The sequence below is a fragment of the Emydura macquarii genome, unplaced genomic scaffold (genome assembly GCF_026122565.2).
Source record: "Emydura macquarii macquarii isolate MOO-44397 ecotype Brisbane River unplaced genomic scaffold, CSIRO-AGI_Emac_v2 contig_691, whole genome shotgun sequence".
NCBI lineage: Eukaryota > Metazoa > Chordata > Testudines > Chelidae > Emydura > Emydura macquarii.
In genome coordinates this window covers 15,259,552-15,280,097 of record NW_027130828.1, presented here as the reverse complement: position 1 = coordinate 15,280,097, position 20,546 = coordinate 15,259,552, and the positions used below count along the sequence as shown (strand labels likewise).

Below are 20,546 nucleotides of genomic sequence, written 5' to 3'. Positions count from 1 at the left end.
AATTTTCTTCTCTGTAGTTCTTGGGTGGATTAATAAGGTAGGGACCCTTCTTAAATTTGCTAGCAGTAGTATGTACAGAAGGACCTTCTGAAAGGCCAAGAATGATGGAAATAGGGAAAACGATTGTTTTTTGTGGTTAAGGCACAGTCCTGGGCATCAGGAGAACCGTGTTCAGTTCCTGGCTGAGCTTCCTTATTCCTTTGTGACCTTAGGCAAGCTACTTAATCTTTCTGTGCCTGCCAAGTGGTTATATAGTTCCTGGTCCTGCACAGTTACCAGAAAGGACCAGGATCTGTTGCAGGGGAGAAATGTCATTTCTGCCTCCATCCTTATAGCTAGACTGTAAGAATCACTTGCTCTGATGGGAGCCATCTGTTGTCTGATTATTTTCCACATGTGGGTAGCAGATTGCAGTTGGAAAACTCTGCCACCTCATTTTGTAGCTGGTGGCTGAATTAAGCCAAAGCACCCTGGGACAAAATAACCCAGCAGTCGTTCTTCCCTGACAAACACATAACACTGTCTCCCTGTATTAACTCTTGCATTCAGCCCTTGACCACATAATTATGCACACTCAGTCCTTCCTCTATATTAACTTTCCTTTCCAGTCTTCTAAGTCATATTCATGCACACACCCAGTCCTCTCCAGTCTATTAACTCATAAACATAATCCTCACCCCATGCTTATTTTAGTACCAATCCCTCTGCCATGATACACTAGTACCGATTTCCCATCCCATAGTTAAACAAACATGAACTTTTTAAATAATTTTTTTTCCTATGGAATTTCTGTTATAGCAAAATTTTCCATTGCTGAATGTGTTTTCAATTTGTTTACACATGCGGACGTGCATACTCAGAGAAAATACACATACATGTAGGCTACGTTCTGCCCTCAGTTGCATGTGCATTCAACTATTGATAGAAATTGCACATGTGTCCAAGAGCAGAATTTGTATGAACCTTTCTTTTTTTTTTTGGAGGGGGGGGGGGGGGGGGGGCGGTTTCAAGCTCACAAATAGCGACACGTTTACTGTGCTGAAGTTACTTTGCAGTTATTACAGCTGCCTGAACTGTTAGTGCACAAATGATCTCTGTGAAGGATTTAGCCCCCTTCTTGATTAGCAGAGCACTGGCAAAATTATCCTTAATTATTTACATCTGTAAAATGCACCCATGTTTCTGAACCCACAAAATCAGCTCTGCATGCAAAACTGAGGAGCAGGATATTTATCTATTTGATTTGTACCTGCAGGCAAGTAGTTAAGAACTGCAGCTACTCGGATTTGTGCTTGCTCTTGAATTGAACATGGAAAAATGTGGGCACAGATTACTCCCACAAAAAGGAGGGTGCCTGTCTCAAAACTAGTCCCATGTAATCCCATTCAAGTGACTCAGGAATGTTCTAGGAGCCTGATTGAATTAAGGAAATTTTCTGAGAAGCCAGGCCCCTTTTCGGCAGCCCCTTCTCTGGCCTGTATTACTGACTATATTGTACTTACTGTGTCCTCTCTTGTGTTGTAGGGAGTTGAGTGATAGCGGCGTATATACGTACCAGGTTGCTGTTATTTCTGGGACAGAGGAGAGTGAACCCTCCCCCATGATTGTGTATACTCATGGAAGTGGCTACTGTGGAGATGGGATTATCCAAAAGTAAGTGTGGAGTGAGCAAATGGATACAGCAGTGGTGCTTCCATTGATCCAGAGATTGGGGTTAGAAAGGAAATTACTGCCTCTCACACATAATAACTACAGCTTTTGTCTCTGAGCACCTGACGACCCCATAGCCTAAAATGACTTTCAGAGGTAGAGAGACAAGGACCCATGACCCTCATTATTACCAAGATGATAACATTTAATTGGAACTCAGTTAGGTCCTGCTTTCCTGACACCTTTATATAGATAGATAGATAGATAGATAGATAGATAGATAAAAATGTCTTGGTGTTAATTGCTGACAAAAAAGAAACGTTCACAGCATCTTCGGTGCTGTCATTAAGTGAGAAGTCCCATGCAGGCTGGCGATTGATGGACAGTGTATCCAGATGCCATATGGGAGGCCAGGTTTCCAGGGCAACCTCAGCACGAGGTTGCTCTGCAGACCGCGGGAGCAGGGATGAATTTGGAGGTGACAGATTTGGGCTCCAAGGGGGGAGTGTTAGGCATTGCAGGTTCTCCATCAACTCCTCCCTCTCGTTTCTGCTGATCAGCAGACCACTAATAATAAAAAGAATTATTGACAACTGCCTTTTATTTTTACTGTATTGAATGTATAGTGCTTAATGCCACCTGCTCAGGAGTCTCCAGGTGCTTTAACAAAATATAATGAATTGATGACAGAATTAACAACGAGCGAGGATCCAGTCCTGCAAACATTGTTTATGGGAAGCAGTGCTTCCTATCAAGTTAATGGGACAACTTCGGGTGTCAAGGCCTGGCAGCAAGTGTTTGCAATATTGGGCCCTAAAGGCAATGCATTCGAATCAAAATAACCAAGTCATTGATAAATCTGGGGCAGGTAGGGGGAGAAAGATAGAGATATCAGTCTTACTTTGTGTACCACTTTTCATACTGTTGTGCTGCAAATTCTTTAGACATCAGTTGTGGCTTTGCCACACAGCTTGAGTAAGGAGCAGCACATAGATGCACTGCCCCAAAAGCGGACCAGGAACTAGATTGTGTCACAGTCTGGTCCTTCATTGCCCCACCTGCTCCTGTGCAGGAGTGAGTCACCCATGCTAGCTCTCGTTGTGGTTCAGATTGCTTCCCCCCTGTGCTGGCACAACTGCACTGGCTGATGGGTTGTGGGAGCAGAAGCAAGTTTCCACCCACTCGCTGCCCAATGCTCTCCATCACATGCTGCTACCTGCAATCTGAGCAGCCAGCAAGTGGAAGGCACTTCCATCTCCTTATTCCCCTGTGCGGGCGCATTGCTGGAGCCACAGTCTGGCCCTTTTGGATAGAGCATGAAGAGCTTCCAGGATTCCTGCCATTCCAGGCGCTCCTCTCATCCTATAGCTGCTCTCTTTCCCCTACCTGCTGGGTCATCATCAGGAAAGTGCTCATATCCTAGCCAGAAAGCAATAGTACCACCTACATGCGAGGGAACTGGAGGGGCAACATTGTACCCTATAATTTTAATAGCTGGGGGTTGGAGGGGAGAGGACAGATGTTTTCAGGGCCAGCACTCAATGGCACTGAGTTAAACATCTCCAGGTTATGAGACAGGAACTGAGAGCACACAAAGGTCTTAGAAATGCAGCTGTTTTCCATCTGATTCCTCGTTTTGTCTCCTCCATGCAGAGATTTGGGGGAAGAATGTGATGACATGAATAAGATCAATGGCGATGGCTGCTCCCTCTTTTGTCAGCAGGAGCTGTCCTTTCATTGCATTGGTAAGTCTGCCCCTTTCGCCCGGGGTGGGCAGCGCCTTTGAGCATGGTTTAAGTAAAAAATAAACAGCTACCTCAGTGCCCTACAGATGGGTTGAGGCAAGAAGAAAGGTGGGGTTTGTGGGTTTGAAAGGTGTGTGTCCCTGCTCAGCTTCTCGTCATTTGGGTGGGGAATTTGTTCTGGTGGTTTTGTAACGGTCTTGGGCTTTCAGCTGGGTTAGAGCCCGATCCTAAGCCTATTGAGGTCAGTGGGTGGTTTTCCATCCCCTGCAGTAGACTTTGGATCAGGCTATATGAGAGGATCCGTTCTGGTAAACAGAGGAAGGAGTGTAAGGGGAAGGAACTTGGAACAGAAGCAGCTCCAGCTGAGGTCACACCTCCTTTGAGATGCAAATCAGGATTGGAGGATCAAAGGTCCAGCTAATCCCCTTCTTTCAGAGGTGAAAACTACTTAATCAGATTTTGTTTTGCAAGCCTGGTTTGCCCTGATTAGCAGGAAATGTCAACACAATGGCCAGAAGATGTTCAAGCTATCTGAGGACTGCAGGGTTGCAATTGTGAGCTTTACATATTTATTAAATGCTTGAGGAGAACAGGGGGCAGAGAAGGGCAGCTGAGGGCCCATCTACACTGCAGCTTCTGTGTTACAGTGCTGTGTTAAGGAATCATGCCACAGCCTGGGTCAGGGCTTCAAGCATTGGAAAAGTATCTCTCATGGTATTTTAACACTTCCAGTCCAAACTGGAAATGAAATAAATTCTTATTCAAACCTTTTAGGAGCTCCAAAAAGGTTGGGTTTGTGTTTAGTTCCAACAAAGATTTGGGTGGTTTTCATTTTATCCCAGTCACATGGCTCATCTCAAGGACTCATAATAGTGAGTGTGCAAAAATCCTGTCCTCTAACAATATGGCCAAAAAAACCCATAATAAAATACAAGAAAAATCCCATTTTTTTGCAGCTTAAAGTATTTTTCAGTCAAACACTTCAGTGGTTGTTTTGTGTTTTGGGATAGCTTTGATTGTTTCTTTTTGAGGCAGGTTGGGAAAAAGTTGAGTTATTTTTCGGAACAGGTGTAAAGCTATTCATTTTTCATAGCCAGGTGCAGAATTAAAGCTGGTGTTTTCCACAGGTCTTAGTTTAAAAAAAAAATCAAAATAGAACCCAGTTGTAGGTGAAATCTTTAGTATAGGTTCAGTAAGGGCCTGAGGCAAATTCACTGAAGTCAACGGAAGGATACCAATTGACTTCCATGGGCTCTGGATTACCAGTGATGAGTGTCTAGACAGACACAATACTGGTCTTTCAGACAGACAGACATATTTTAACATAAAATAAGACAAGATCTTATCGGAAACCACTAAACCATTGGGGTGGAGTTGAGATGTATTTTTGAAAACAAATCTAACATATAAAAATGCATAACTAAAAATTAATCAGGAAGTCACCTTCTTGAAAGCCTGATAACACCAAACTAGACCCTGCCAGCTTTAGTCAAGCAAAACTCTTCTTGATTTCAGTAGGGGTGTTTTGCTTGAGAAATGACTGAATGATTGAGCCCGTGGTTTGAGGAATGGAAAAGAAGCAGAGAAACATGTTCAACTGATCTGTGATATTATGAGACTAGTACATGTTGTGGCCTTGTAGAATAATAAATAATTAGGATCCCCTGAGAGGCTAATATGAGAGGGAAAGGAATCCAGGAGAGCTGGCTGTATTTTAAAGAAACCTTACTAAGGGCACAGGAACAAACCATCCCGATGTGCAGAAAGAATAGCAAATATGGCAGGCGACCAGCTTGTCTTAACAGAGAAATCTTCGGTGAGCTTAAACATAAAAAGAAAGCTTACAAGAAGTGGAAGCTTGGACAGATGACTAGAGAGGAGTATAAAAATATTGCTCGAGCATGCAGGGGTGAAATCAGGAAGGCCAAAGCACAATTGAAGTTGCAGCTAGCAAGGGACGTGAAAGGTAACAAGAAGGGTTTCTACAGGTATGTTAGCAACGAGAAGAAGGTGAAGGTCAGATGCACAAAGTGGTTGCAGCCCATGAAAGCTTATGCCTGCAGAAACTGTTAGTCTTTAAAGTGCTAAAGGACTCTTGTTGTTAATGATCTGGATGATGGTGTGGATTGCACCCTCAGCAAGTTTGTGGATGACACTAAGCTGGGGAGAGTGGTAGATACACTGGAGTGTAGGGATAGGATACAGAGTGACCTAGACAAATTGGAGGATTGGGCCAAAAGAAATCTGATGAGGTTCAACAAGGACAAATGCAGTGTCCTGAACTTAGGACGGAAGAATCCCATGAACTGCTACAGACTGGGGACCGACTGGTTAAGCGGCCGTTCTGCAGGAAAGGACCTCGGAGTCACAGTGGACAAGAAGCTGGATATAAGTCAACAGTATGCCCTTGTTGCCAAGAAGGCTAACGGCATATTGGGCTGCATTAGTAGGAGCATTGCCAGCAGATCAAGGGAAGTGATTGTTCCCCTCTATTCAGTACTGGTGAGGCCACATCTGGAGTATTGTGTCCTGTTTTGGGCCCCTCACTACAGAAAGCATGTGGACAACTTGGAGAGAGTCCAGCGGAAGGCCACAAAAATGATTAGGGGACTGGAGTACATGACTTGTGAGGAGAGGCTGAGGGAACTGGGCTTATTTAGTCTGCAGAAGAGAAGAGTGAGGAGGGATTTGATAGCAGCCATCAACTACCTGAAAGGGGGTTCCAAGAGGATGTAGCTAGGCTGTTCTCAGTGGTGGCAGATGGCAGAACAAGGAGCAGTGGTCTCAAGTTGCAGTGGGGGAGGTCTAGGTTAGATATTAGGAAAACCTTTTTCACTAGGAGGGTGGTGAAGCACTGAAATGGGTTACCTAGGGAGGTGGTGGAATCTACATCCTTAGAGGTTTTTAAGGCCCAGTTTGACAAAGCCCTGGCTGGGGATGATTTAGTTGGGGTTGGTCCTGCTTTGAGCAGGGGATTGGACTAGCTGACCTCCTAAGGTCACTTCCAACCCTAATCTTCTATGATTCTATGATTTCACATTGTATTACTTTTATATTGACATTACTGTAATAATATTTCTCTCTATTTAGTACCAATAAAGCAAACAACCCCTATTCACCAAAGCCTTTAAAGGAATTTAGGCACATGCTTAAGTGCTTTGCTGAACTGGGACTATGATTATGTCTACATGCAGTTGGGTGCGTGCCTCCCAGCCATGATAGATAGACTTGTGCTAGCTCCGCTCGAGATAGCATGCTAAAAATAGCAGTTTGGACATTGTGCCACAGGCAGTGGCTAAGTTTAGCCACCCAAGCTTGGGCCCAGGGGGTTGGGTGGGGTTGAACAAGGACAACTAGCCTGAGCCGCCATCCATGCCACAACATCCAGATTACTATTTTTAGCATTTCCTCTTGAGTGGAGCTAGCGCGAGTCTGTCTGCATGGGCTGGGACATTCGCTCCCAACTGCTGCGTAGATGTACCATAAAGATCTGATCATGCAAACCCTACCAGGCATAGTGCTCACTTACCATGAGCACTTCTGTAGAAGTCAGTAGGTCTACTCTCAACAGTAAGTTCTACGGCCGACAGTAAGCATTATTTGAGCCCTAAGTTATACCGAGTAATCACTATATGATTTGATGGCAATATCAGAATTAGAAGGTACGCTGAGGTCTACATGATAGGAGGTTTAAGAGAAAGCTGAAGTGTGCACATTCACACCCCTACAGAGACAACTAAGCTCACATCATTTACTAGAGCAGAAAAGCAATTATGTAAGCAAACACTAGCCAGCTTAAATCTGCTGCTTTCCCTCTGCATCTCCTGCCGTCAGTGCCATGTATTTTTTCTCTGACAGGTTGACTTTGTTTTGTGTACATGGCATACAGCTCTCAGGACACTTTGCACTGGTGCCTATAACTCAGTTAGGCTTCTTTTTTTGTTGTTTGTTTTCCCTCATCCTCCCCTTCTAATCAGATAAGGCTCTGATCAATCTGCTTTGCCATGGGAGGAGTGGGGTGAATGAAGGAGAGAGGCGGGGGAGAAAGCTGTGTGGTCTTTACTGTCAGGCTGTCCTGGCCTTCTCAGAACACAAAGCTGAGAAAAGAAAACAGATAAGATTAATAGCATTTAGTTCTTGCAAGATGCACTCACACCGAACTTAAGAGCGACAATGGAATATTTTTTTTTTTTAAATTAAAGCATCTGGCAATGCTTCCTTTTAAACATGATGCTGCAATGTAATTAGTCCTTCTCCATCCCCAATTTATTGTCTATGCCCACATCCATCAGTTTCCACTCAGTGGATTTTTGCTCATGGAACCCTCGTTCCGTCCCCACAGAGTTTGGAATTTGGTATCCGGTTGAAAGCTTCACCTCTCCTGTTAATCAACAAGATGCTGCAGGAGAAAAGCAAATCACCACTTTGCCCCATTGTGCCACTGAGGCCTCATGGCCTGGAAATGACTTGGCACCACAGCGGACCAGAGCCAGGTTAAAAAACCAATGCTTAGCAATGTGACTGTCCATGAACATCTTCTTGGAAAACTTTACTTATCCAATTGGTCCTTATTCACACAAATAAAGGTCTGCAGTGGTAGGACACACAGCCTCCTGCCATTCTGAAGAAAGAGAAGGATATATGGGAAAAGACACTGAAAAATATCAAAGAAACTAGTGAGAACATAATATGGCAGGAGAATAGTAAAGGCTGATAGACATGTTTAAAAATGATTTTAAAGTATTTTCAGATCCTGCATCTACACCTGAGTCTGCCTGCCAATTTACATGTTCTTACAATCAATAGCACGTATTAGTAGTAGTAGCAGTAGTATTTATTACTTGAATTCCCTCTCACCTCATGGTGAGACAGGCCCACGTGAACAACTCGGGGGCTGACTGCACCCCAAGGCAGGCAAAGCTGAAGCTCGTTTGCAACTTGAAGCACGTGATTAGCCCCATTGAAATACTCATTATGCATCTGCTGGATCAGGGCCTCCTTCCAGTTGGACACCTTCCTTCGTGGAGAATCCATCCTTTACCTCGCCTGTTATCCATACACTAAGCGTAGTATTCTGCCCTGTCTTATTGTCTGGAGACTGCATTGCATTCAGGGAAATGATTAATATTCATGAGCTTGCTATCTCTATTTGGAGCATGATCCTCTAGGGAAAATGCAATGTTAAGTGAGTGACACAAACCTAATTTTATATGGCTTTTTTTCTTTTTTTTTTTTTTTTTTGACAGAGAAGTAATGTGCTTAAAATAAATTGATGGATGACCATCCAGATTCATTGTGGGTATGCTTTTAGAGCAGACCAAGCTTCCATCCTCCCCACCACTACACACAAACCCAGGAACATGTGGTTTTGACAGCTGACTCCACATCCCTGTACAGCAGCTAAATGGTGCTTTCTTCTTTTGAGAACAGGAGGGGGGAAAAAAAGGTCTTTAGCAATCCAGAAAGGGGCTGAGTGCATCAGTGGAATACAGGATGCTCAGCACCTCACTGGATCAAGCTACATAAAAGCAGTGGTGTCCTGAGGCCAGAACATGGGCCAAGTACCTTGGGAATGAGTATTGCTGCTGACAAACTAATCTGGGTCTGTAGCAGAACCTCATAGTAAATGGAAATGAATTTGCTAATTGGAGCTATTCGGTCAAAATTCACACAAACCCCAATATTCAGCTTCAAGCAGATACTTTGAACCTCACCATTTCCTGCAGTCCTTGGGAGCATGTGGCTAGATGTTCCAAGATGTGTAAATACTCAGTTGGCAAGTTAGCAATAATACCAGTGTCAATTTTCAGGGGCTGTAATCGTTAACAAGCAGACCAATGGTTTGCCTTTCTTTGTGAATGATGCCACTTGGTTTTTCTCAAAGGTTACTTCCATGCCTCTAAGGCAAACTGGCAAGCTTCTGGAAGGTCCACACTGATAACTTTGTTCGTGTTCAAAACATCTCCTTTCCCTGTGGCTATCACCCACCTCCACCGGAAACCCAACCAGCTTTCAGTATAATGATCTCCAAGAATTGGTTAATGAATCTGTACTAGTCTTCTCTGAAGTAATGGTGTATCATCAGCTTCATTTTTCATGGGCAAATTGAGGCACAAAGAGTTTCAATAACTTGCTCAAGCATATACAGAGTTAGAGGTGGAAGCAGGATTAGAACTCAGGACTATGTGGGTAATTAGCTTACAGAAAAGATAAATAGCTTACTACAACTGCCAGCTATAAAAAAAATCTCCTTTAATGCAAATGACAGAGGCTTGTGACTTTTGGAGGTGAAGTATCAAGGTTTTAGTCCCACTCGCTTTCGGTGAGTTGTAACTGTATCTGCAATCTGCAGCACACAGATTAATTACAATATTTATTATATTGAGCTCAGGCCACTAAATTGCATTGAAGATCCTAGTCACCTTGGTCAAAGGAGAAGCTGGGGATGGCAGGCTGAGTTTATAGGAAGTAGCTGAATGATCAAAAGATAATACTACACACTCCTTGTGTTTGCCCTTTCAACTCAGAAGACACTCTGAGATGACCATCACATAGTGCAAGAAAATCTTCCCCCAGGCCTTTGAATATTCCACAGTAGAGTATGACATCCAGATTTACTTCATTTCCAAGAATGTCTATCTACCCATGTTATTTCATTGATGATAAACTTCACAAGTTACTGATATGTGACTTTATTCTGCACAGTTTACCTGTGTCCTATTTAGCAATTTTCCTCTCTTCAGTTAGAACACACAGAAAGGAAAATTCATCTGAAAAGAAGAAATTTATCTTGCCCCAGTTTGGTCAAAATGAACAAGAAGGGTAACAGACATTCTGGAATTCAGGCCATGGGACCCCTCCTTCCCGAGGGCTCCATCCAACTCTCACTGAAGCCAATGAAAAAACTCCGCTTGACTTGAGTGGTGCAGAATCTAACTTCCAGTGCCCACCTTCCAATGATAGCGGTGGAACCAATTCTAGTTGTGATATGGGAGCCTCTGGACCAATACCTGCTCAGCTGTTTATGCAAGCTCTGTAGCCAGAGATGCAGATTAAACGTAGTAGATTAAATAAAGTAGTAGATTAAATAATCTAGTGCATATTATTTACTACTGGGTCTGATCCCTGGCTTTATGGAGGGGTTTTTTGTTTATTTTTTCCCCACTGTTTTTGGTGAGACCATGATTTGACCTAAATAGTTCTGAACGTTTTCTCTGGTGACTGGGAAGACCTGTATGCCAATTGCCATTTCCCTGTGCCTCCCTGGCAGGGTCAAACAGATCTTTAGGGGTTAAGATTTGATGCCTGCTCTGTTCCAAGAATCTGTTACTCTGAGACAATGCGTGTGCATTTTTGTCCCTTTTTTTTTTTTTTTTTTTTGGAGGAATCGCTATGAGGCATGAGGCTTGTTGTAGTTGGAACTGTCCCTAAATAAACAGCTGAGCTTAAAAATACTCCTTTTTTGTCCGGCTTTTTTTTTTTTTTTAAAGTAGTTAATATACAAAAGAAGACTATTCTGGTGCCAATCACTGTATTCTGAGCTGAAAACAGGAAGCTGCACTGGGAGTCTGTCCCCAGCACTTTGACCATTCTGCATGGACATTAAAGGCCTCATCTGAGGATGTTCTCTGTGCTGTGAATTGGGTAGATCTTTTTTTTTTACGCTAAGTGGAAGGCTGCCCATTGCAGATAAGTCTGTATCCTGCATGTCTGCTTCCTGATGTGTCCCAGACTTAATCAATTTCACCGGAGTAAAGCTCTAGCCACTCCCTGACCAGGTAACCACAATCCTTCTGTGAGCTACACTTTTAGCAATGTTTAACAGCTTCCGAGGAGGTTTCTCTACCACCTGCCTTGCTTTGTACTTTCCCTCGCCTCTGAGCCCAGTGAGAAATGGGACCATTGGACACTGAGGGCTGGCTTTTCTGCTAGAGGGAGGCTGTGCTTGAGGAGCGAGGCTAAGAATGGCTTTACATCCTCACCCCAACACCTGGGCTAACAGGGGTCACTTTAGCTCCTGTACAATGCAGAGCAGATTCAGGGCTGCTGTGGGTGGCGAAGGCTGGTTAAAACTGGGCTTCACTGGAGTGCTGCAATGGGCTTGCCAGACCCCTTTCTCCAGAGGCATGCTGGTCAGCAGGGCTTAGCAGAGAGCTCGCGTGTGCCATTCAGAGAGCCTCCTGTTCCAGGGCAAACCTATCAGCTGGCTAAGCTGGAGCTTTCCTCCTGCCAGCACACAGCAGATATTACGAGGGGCAAGGTCTTGGCACAAAAATTCCATTGCCTGGACTGATAGTTTCGTAGGGTGAAGGGAACTTGGATTGCCTGGATTATTCCTTTGGCTTTCTTCAGGGTTCAGCTCAAGGTCTTTGGGCATCTGTAGCAAAACCTCCAGAGAGACTCCATCTCCCATTCCCAAGCGCTGCCCCTGCAGCAGTTCTGCTGTTCCAGATTTTTATTTGATGTTGGCGTCGGTATTAATTACTTTATGTCACAGTCAGCATCGGCTCCACTTCAGGACTCCATCCAGGTTGAGCAGTTTAAAATTAGACACAGCTTCAAACTGAAAAGCCCCTCCGTTAGTTAACACAGTACAGGGAGCAGGCAGCTCACAACAGAGAGAAGCACTGAGGCAACTACAAAACTACAGTTATTAGTGCAACTGGTACCAGCAGGTGAGATGTACCCTACTGTGCAAAGGAATCCGGGTCTGATCCAGCAAAAGGGACTGTCAGGAAATGGCAGATGGAGCCTGCAGTGTCCCTTCTGTTAAGGAGGAGCCCAGATTTAGATGCAAGTAAGATATAGGGGATTCTTTGTTGAGGATACTAGGCAAAGTGACAGTCTAGGATCTCTCTGCCTCTCCAGAGGTTAAACATAGCCAGTGCTCGGCATGCCACCACACAGGGTCTCCTTAAATCCTGGAAGGGACTGCTGAGTGCATGACCTAATTTGGTGCCTGATCAAATGAAAAGAAGAGTCCACTGCAAATAATTCAGGGGGAAGTGTCAACTATCATAAGGGACTGTGATTTCAGATTCTTCATAAATTGTATTTTGGCTTAGGTCTTGAGGCAGCAGAGAGTTTCACGGTCCCCACCTGGCGCTCATTGCAGGGCTGGGTTGTGCGATTGTAGACCATGCCTTCACAACCGCGTGTATCGCCCCAGCACAATAGGCTTTGTTCCTGACTGAGACCTAGCAGAATATAAATAAATAATAACAATCCTCATATTTTCTCTGCACTGATGTCTAAGTCCTGACTGGGAGGTGAAACAGGCTGTCGGGAAAGAAATGTCAATTAAAAAACACCAAGTTATCATCACTGAGTGTGTCTCAGGAGAAGAGATTATGCTTAATCCAAATGTTATTGCATTCAGTGTCACTTCCTGCTTCCTTTCCTGCCTTATTTTGCACACATCCAATCTTTGCCACCCTTCTGATATTGAAAACATTGCTTCTAGACTTGCTGAGAAATCTGCAATGGGTCTTACAAAGAACTTCTGTCCAATTCCATTGGGACAATCACATTTGGTGGCTGGAGCTAGATAAAGTCTTTCTCTCTTCGCCAGTACGTGCTGGCCAACCAAGACTCTTGCCAAATTTCTCAGAATGGTGGACAAGAGCAGTGCGGAAGAGTCTTTTATTTAAAATGCGATAAAAGTGCCCGAGAGAGTGGACGTATCGGTTGACTGGAGCAGTGCTGAAGAGGACTTTCTGGTCTGATAAGGATAGCTGTGTGGGGGGAAGAAACATGGATGTGTTTGTTACTGCTTAGAGTACCTACTATTATTGTGAAATACAGGGCCCAATTCTCCTCTTTCTGATTTTGAGTCAACATAACTAAGTGGAGTTATGCCTGATTCACAGCACTGTGGGAGGACAGTCGAGCCCATAGATTTTCACTAGTAGTGAGGGAAATCTCAGGAAGACCTGATCAGAACATCACCCAAGTGCTGGATAAGAACTGTGGCACCGAGTTTCAGATTTGCTGAGCACCCAAAGCTCCATTTGAACTCAACAGGAGTTGCAGCTACTCAGTGCCTGTGAAAATCAGGCCCCGTGCTTTTCCTTCACTCACCCACCCAAAGTTAGTTTTGGTACTGGCTATCATCTTGATTCTGATGTGAGCCCAGAAGGAATTAGGAAACCTCAGCTTCTTTGGATTCACTCGTATGCACGAGTATTTATGTGATGAGCTTTGGAGGCATATTGAAATTCAGAGCCGCGAGGTTGGAAACTTTCCAGTATTTATTCCCCCCATAAAAGGACATCTTTAAATGCTTCAGAATGATTTGCCAGTGGCAAGAACACATTCCCTTAAAAAGCAAAATACAGTTGTAAAACCACTTTCCCCCTCATTTTTCAAAGCCTACATCATTGATTGAACACCTGATCTTCTGCTGGCTCACATAAGTAATGCCATTCAGTCAGCGTTACCGACAGGTAATGGAGGGCAGAGCACACTGACTCATTGGGACTGGAATTGGAGAAGGGACACACACACACCACATTGCTGTTTGCTAATCATCTGGGCAGTCTCCATTTAATTCAGACATCTCTGTCTCTCCATTCTGTTCCTCCCTTGGGTTTTGCAGACTCCGAGCAGACAGATTTATTGGGGTCTTAAACATAATCAGGAACAAATTAGCCTCTGTAAGAATCACACACTGGCCTGGATCACAACTATTCGAAGGCAGCTTCCTCTCCATGTGAATATGAATTAAGTCATCTGATTGGAGCAAGTCTTGAGTATTCTTTTATCCCAAACACATGATGTTATCAGGGGCCCATTACATTTATCATCGCATTAGGAGGGAACATTTGGCAACAGTACAGGAAAGCATTGGTTATATAAATTCTGTGCTTACTTCAGTGCCTATAGTGAGAAATCAGTGTGTGTGGGGACGAGCAAGGAGGATTGTGTCTAAATGTGTATGTGTATGATGAATGTGTGGACGGAGTGTATGTTTCTGTCAGACGGGCTGTCTGGGTTGTGTGTATGTCTGAGTGTCTGTGGGTATGAGCGTGTATGCATGTGCATTTGTGTGTACATGTATTTATCAGTAAGTGTGTGTCTCAGTCAGTGTGTGTTAGTGTGTAAGCTGCCTGAGTGTATGTGTACAAGCTGTGTGATTGTGTCTAAAAGGGCAAGTCATTTTTTCAAAATTTGGTGGTCTCTTATTGTTTGCACCTTTCAAGGGAATCAGTCTGTTATCAGAGAACATAAAACCCTTTTCCCAAAGAATAACTGGTGTTTTGTTTTTGGTTATTTACCACAATCTTTCCATACCTGAATATTTCTTGGCGATTTCAGTTCAGACCCTCACCTAATCTGGGACAGAGTTTTCTGAAGACTGTATGCAGCTTTGGCCACTTTATACCAGAGTTACCCAGGCATTTCAGGGAGATGTCTAAAAACTTTAGTGTATTTCTGAAGGAAAGTTAAGTAGGAAAAAAGATGAAGAGGGATGAAATGGTGGAGTTCCTCTTTGGGTGAGTCTAAGCTCAACTCCTGGTTGACCACAGATGTCAGGAGGGAAAGAAATGCTGCATGATAGTGTTCATTGTCTAATTGTCACCTCCATTCTTTTGACCAGGCCTACTATTAAGGTATTGGAATCTTACGTTGGGGGGCAGGAGGGAGGAAGAAAGTAATTAAATAATTGAATTATAATAAATGGATTTATTCTGGCTTCTGCAATGGTATTTCATTGTGTAAATTATGAGGAAAAACAAATAGGGGATTTAGTATTTTGGAAGTGACTCAGAATTGAGTAACCATTGAATTTTCTGACACCTGTCTTCGGAAAGTCCGATGCTACCAACGTTATTTTCATCGGGGGTCACTTCCATCATTCCAAGTAGCAGCTCAGGCCAATTTCCTACCATAACTTCTTTACCAGCCAAAAATATGACAGTGTGTTGGGAATGGATGCATCCAGGGCTTGGCAATAAATGATATAAAATAGGATACTGATAGGTCAGGCATTTAAATCTCAGTGAGGACTTCAGTGACTGAAAGTCATTATGGGTCTGAGGTCTGTTTAAAAAGACTTGGTTGGTCTCAGTTCAGTTCCTACTGGGTCAGCGTCACAGACACAACCTCCAAAGTTTGGCACTAATGGGTATTGTTGGCGGTCTCATTAGAGAAGTCACAGAATAAATTATTAAAGAGTTTTAAGTCCCCTCTTGATTCTGATCATTCCAGGTCAAATCTAAGTCACATTGCTTGGGGCAGTATGTGTGTGTGGCAAATTTACCCTCCAACTGCCCACACTGAATCTGGATAAACAGATACATTTGGCCTTTAGTTTCTCTCTACGCCTGTTTGTTTGGAAGCTTTGACCATCACTGAATTCAGTTGTTGTTGTTTTGCAAGTGCCATTTAAGAACAAAAAAGGGAAACATTGTGGACCCAATTCGCTGTTGGCTTAACTCCATTGAAGTCAGTGGAGTTATGTCAGCTAAGAATTTGGCCCTGTAAGTGTATTTTATATCTCCGCATTGTGCTTTAGTAAGATTCTTTTACAATAGATACAGGGAAAAATACTCAGGGAAAACACAGGCTAGGAAGTATCCTGGGGACTATCATATATCAAAAAAGCTGCATTCTTTATTTGTTCTGCTTTCTTAAAATCCTCTCATCTTGCGCTGTTAAATGACCACTGCCGTTCCTGCACGTGGACCTGGATGGGGGATGCATTACCACGTATTTTTCCTGGGCTATTGTGATCCAAGCAACTGGGGGCACAGGTGAGTGTGGGAGGTCCTTAGTAATTACTCCTCTTTGATTTCTCACTGCAGACGAGCCCAGCAGGTGCTACTTCCATGATGGTGATGGGGTATGTGAGGAGTTTGAGCAAATGACCAGCATCAAAGACTGTGGAGTTTATACCCCCAAAGGCTTCCTGGACCAGTGGGCTTCCAACGTGTCAGTCTCTCATCACAGTGACCAGGAGTGCCCAGGGTGGGTGGTCATTGGTCAGCCAGCGGCAACTCAGGTAAGGAGGACCAAAGCCCTCTTCACCTGCTGCAAAGCCAAGTCCAACAGTGCAAAACTTCCATCCGTAGATCCACCCAGTTAACCTGCATCTTGGATAAGGAAAGCTTCTGATGCTAGCTGTCTTCGGTATGAGCCCGCTAAGCAGGAATGAGCTCCGGATCCTGCTTCCAGTGTCGATATAGGAATTGTGATAGTGGATCAAACTAGTGGTCTCTCTGATCCAGTATCCTGCTAATAATGAGTGGCCAATACCCGCTGCTCAGAAGAAGAACTCTGCAGGAGGCAGTTATAAGATAACCTGCCTCCAAGGAAGGTTTTCTCCTAAAGCCCATTAGTTAAAATTGCCTTATACACTGAAGCTTGAGGGTTTATATCCCTCCCAAAAGCTTTTGCTTATTAATATATATTGTTTATAAGGCTGGATATTCCGGTTATCTGTATTGATATTGAATCCTTTTTGGAATCTCTTGGCTTTGATGCTATCTTGTGGCAATGGGTTCCAGAGGCTAATTGTGCGTTGTATGAAGGAATATTCTCTTCTAAGTTTTGAATTTGGCACTTTTCATGTCACTGAATGCCCCCTTTTTCTTGTATTCTGAGAAAGGGTGAACATAAGGGATCCGTCGATCTGATCTGTACCAGTCATTATTTTGTATACTTTTATCATGCCCCCTCTGAGTTGTCTCTTCTCTAAAATAAACCGTCCCAGCGACCTGACTTTTTCTTTTGTTGTCCTGGTAGAACTAGCCATGATTATCCAGAACAGGCCATGGGAGGGCAGTGTAGAGGGGAATGCAATGTCACACATATAGCTAAAGATTTCCATGTGAATTATATATTCTAAACACTGCCAAGTGGCCTACAAGGGAAAAGAACTTTCTTGAAATCACTTGGTCCAATTTACATTGAACGTGAGTCCGTAACCACTTAGTGACAAGGTCCGCGACAAACACACAAAGTGTTGTTGGTATTGGGTTAGCGCCTTGGCAACGTGTCACCCTTACTAGCAGCGTAGGATTGCACCTGGTTGCCTTGTGGTTACCTGGCTGGTATGTTTTGTTTTTTTTGTAGTGCATAGGTGCCACTGTAACCAAGCTGCTGCTCCTCCTCCCTCTCAGTTCTCTGTGCGTTGGAATGTTCCATAGTGCGTCGTCTGATGTGCTTCAGTGTGCATGTCCCCTGGGCACTCTATCCCCAGTGGAGGCACGATGGGATAGCAGATCTGGTTTCATAATGTACTGCTACAGATCTGTGTAGTGAGGTAGTGAGGTAGGCAGTGAGGTAGGTGACATATGGTCGTGCTGTGGGGAAAAAACCCTGCTGTGTGGCCACAAGTCAAGCATGTTTGTTGTACCCAGCTGAGACGAGGTTGTCACAGCTTAGTTACAAAAATGTACCTACGGGACACTCTTGCATCCCACGGGCTCAGTTCGTGTGACTATGTCTCCCTCTAGTGGCTAGCCACAGTGCCCAGAACAGAGGATACTCCCAGATAAAGGATATTCCTTTAGTTCAACAGGTAGGGCCTTCTGCTTTTGGTGCTTATGTGTCCCTGTTAACATCCATGGACCTTGTATGTATGTGGCCTTGTTCCCGTTGCACTAGTGCATTCAGTTCATTAGCTGTCTACAGTTAAAGACTTATGGGTATGGAGCCATTCTTTTCCACACGACCAGGGCTGCTTCATAGCTTGCAGAAGAACTCATGACATATCACGCTGGAACATTTAGACCAGGCAGCACACCAGCAGCATCTTAACAAGAAGCCCTGACAGGGTGAAAATTAACTGAAGTCCCCCCTCTAATCACTGCATGTGACAATCAGCGGAGCGCTAACTCCCCCAGCTTCATTATCTGTTGAAAGCACCCGGGCCTGTGAATTTTTTTTTCTATTGAGATTACTGATGGAAGGGATGCCTTTCCCCATCAGAATCAGAATATTATTCAGAGCTGAGTGCGTGTGCGCGCGTGTGTATTTTCAGTTATACGTTTTTCATGGTATTGTAGTCATTTGATTGAAATTAAAGAGGCGTTTGTGCTGGCTTTTCCCATCTGAATCCCCTGAAATATAGGAGTGCGGCACATGCTAATACACAAAACACATAAGCTCATTGTTTGCTACCTATCCATACTTTCAGTAATTAAAATGGCACTATCAAGGTGCTTTAAAAACATTTTACATACTTGCTTTTTAAAATCACTTCGTTTGGGTTTTTTTTTTTTAACTCATCTTTGGATATTTGAAGCTGTTTTCTCAGCACATCTATATTTCTGTCAGCGGTTGCTCATGAGCTGTAGGCTGCTCACATTTGTTAATTAGTTGCGTTATTCATAAGTCTTGGGCTCAGTGCCTTTGTTTGATATTGTAGAGTGGCATATGAGTACTGGCCTAATCACATTTCTTTGCTATTCTGGGTTTGTTTACAAGCAATGGACTGAACTCATTTGCTTGTTGTTGTAGGGTGGGTTGTTCATGATAACTGAACTGCACGCATTTCCTTGTTATTCTAACACTATGCATGAGCCCTGGATTGCATTTGGTTTGTTATTGTAGGGTTACTCGTGAGTATTAGATTGATGAATGTTAAAATACTAAGAAAAAAAGAGAAGCTACGATATCCAATTTGTTTTTGGATATCCAATGGCCAAAATGCTTATAAAGATTGACACAATCTTGGCAGACAGGTATAAATTTGAAAAATGGAGAAGCCAAACCTCCTTCCCTCCCTCCCTCCCCCCAACCCTCCCCACTTTTTAAATAGTCACACTTTCCACACAGGCAAAGATGATAAACCAGCCACTTCTACTTTCCTGGCAGCCACTGTTCAGAGCTGATTAAGAAATATTCTCAGCACTAATAGTGTCACATTTAAAGCCAAATTGGCCCAATCAGCCACATACCTGCACAGTCTTTTCTTGATTTCTAAGTTGTCGATCTCAGATGATGTTTCATGCAGGGACAGCCAGGTATCGGTTATTGAAGGGATAAGGAATTTTGGGGGGACCTCCCCTCGATTGGGCAGCCCTTTATTCTACAGATTGTGCAGTAGGTTTTTAAGAATCTTCTCTTTTCCATAAGTGCTTTCTGAATTATTATCAGGGCAGATGCCTTGTGCGTGTGGTTTTCCTCTAGCGGTGTTCATTCCTTGGAACTTGTCTTGTGCTGGAGGTTGCTGAGGCTAGTGTAATTCCTTACAGGACTTGGAGTAGATTCTCAGCTAGTGTACGTCGGTGGAAGACCACTCAAGTCAGTGGAGGTAGGTTGATGTAGAGCAGCGGAAGATAGGATCCCATGTCTACATTAGCTCTGTTTCTTAACATTCCTTATTGTTATCACCCCGGGTGAAGCTGTAGTGGAAGTGCTAGTGTGGCCACTGGCTCTTTAACCACTGTGCCATCTAGACATGCTTGGAGAATGGCTAGAACATTTTCCATACTGGAAGCCCCTGGGAGCCCCTCTTTCCATCTAGCTGGCCCCTAACCAGGACCTCTCTTTCAATTAGAAATATGGGGTGACAGAATTAGTGTTCCTCAGTGCCCCGCCATTAGGAACCCCTGGATTACATGACACAGTGACTAAAATGCCGGCTCTCCCAGTCTACATGAGCACTTCCACCATTAGAGAAGCTGCACCCGTGGAGAGTTTTAAGGAAGGAACTCTGCTGTGGACTAGACAGAGTGTGAAGGGGAGGCCACATTGCTCGCACATTGTTGACATTTGAGGAGGCAGGTTTGTGCTAGAAGGCTGTGTATTCGGTCTGCATTCTCTGCACAATGAGTTTCCCTTATTTTCCAACAGTGTCATTAGCACGGGGGGAGAGGTTTGTTTGTTTGCTTTGAGAGCAGGTCGTATCAAACAGCAATCTTTTGTTTTGGGGTTGTTGTTTTGTTTGTGTTGTTTTTTAGAGCAAGCTTTCAGCACAGAATTGCCTTTGCTAATATCCTTTACGGGAAGTCCACACAAATGCTAACAGGCTGGTTTCAGGAAAGATTGTTTACCTTGGAGATCTTCTGAAGGGAAATCCACTGTTTTATGAGCGAAAAGCAGATGGAGTGCTCGCGTGTGTGGAGTGACCACAGGAGGCCTGGGAGGCCATTTCACCTCACCTCTCGTTGGCGCTGCTCCTGCTTGTGGATGGCTAACTCT

The 20,546-nt window shown here is 43.9% G+C and overlaps 1 protein-coding gene across 1 annotated transcript in view; it reads left to right on the top strand.

The window, feature by feature from the left end:
• PAPPA (pappalysin 1) overlaps window positions 1-20,546 on the top strand; it is a 249,920-nt gene that overhangs the window by 139,460 nt on the left and 89,914 nt on the right. Inside the window, exons 13-15 of the mRNA XM_067542149.1 lie at window positions 1,525-1,653; window positions 3,304-3,395; window positions 16,202-16,398. Of these exons, the coding sequence (XP_067398250.1) occupies window positions 1,525-1,653; window positions 3,304-3,395; window positions 16,202-16,398 (418 nt within the window). The remainder of the gene's footprint in view (window positions 1-1,524; window positions 1,654-3,303; window positions 3,396-16,201; window positions 16,399-20,546) is intronic.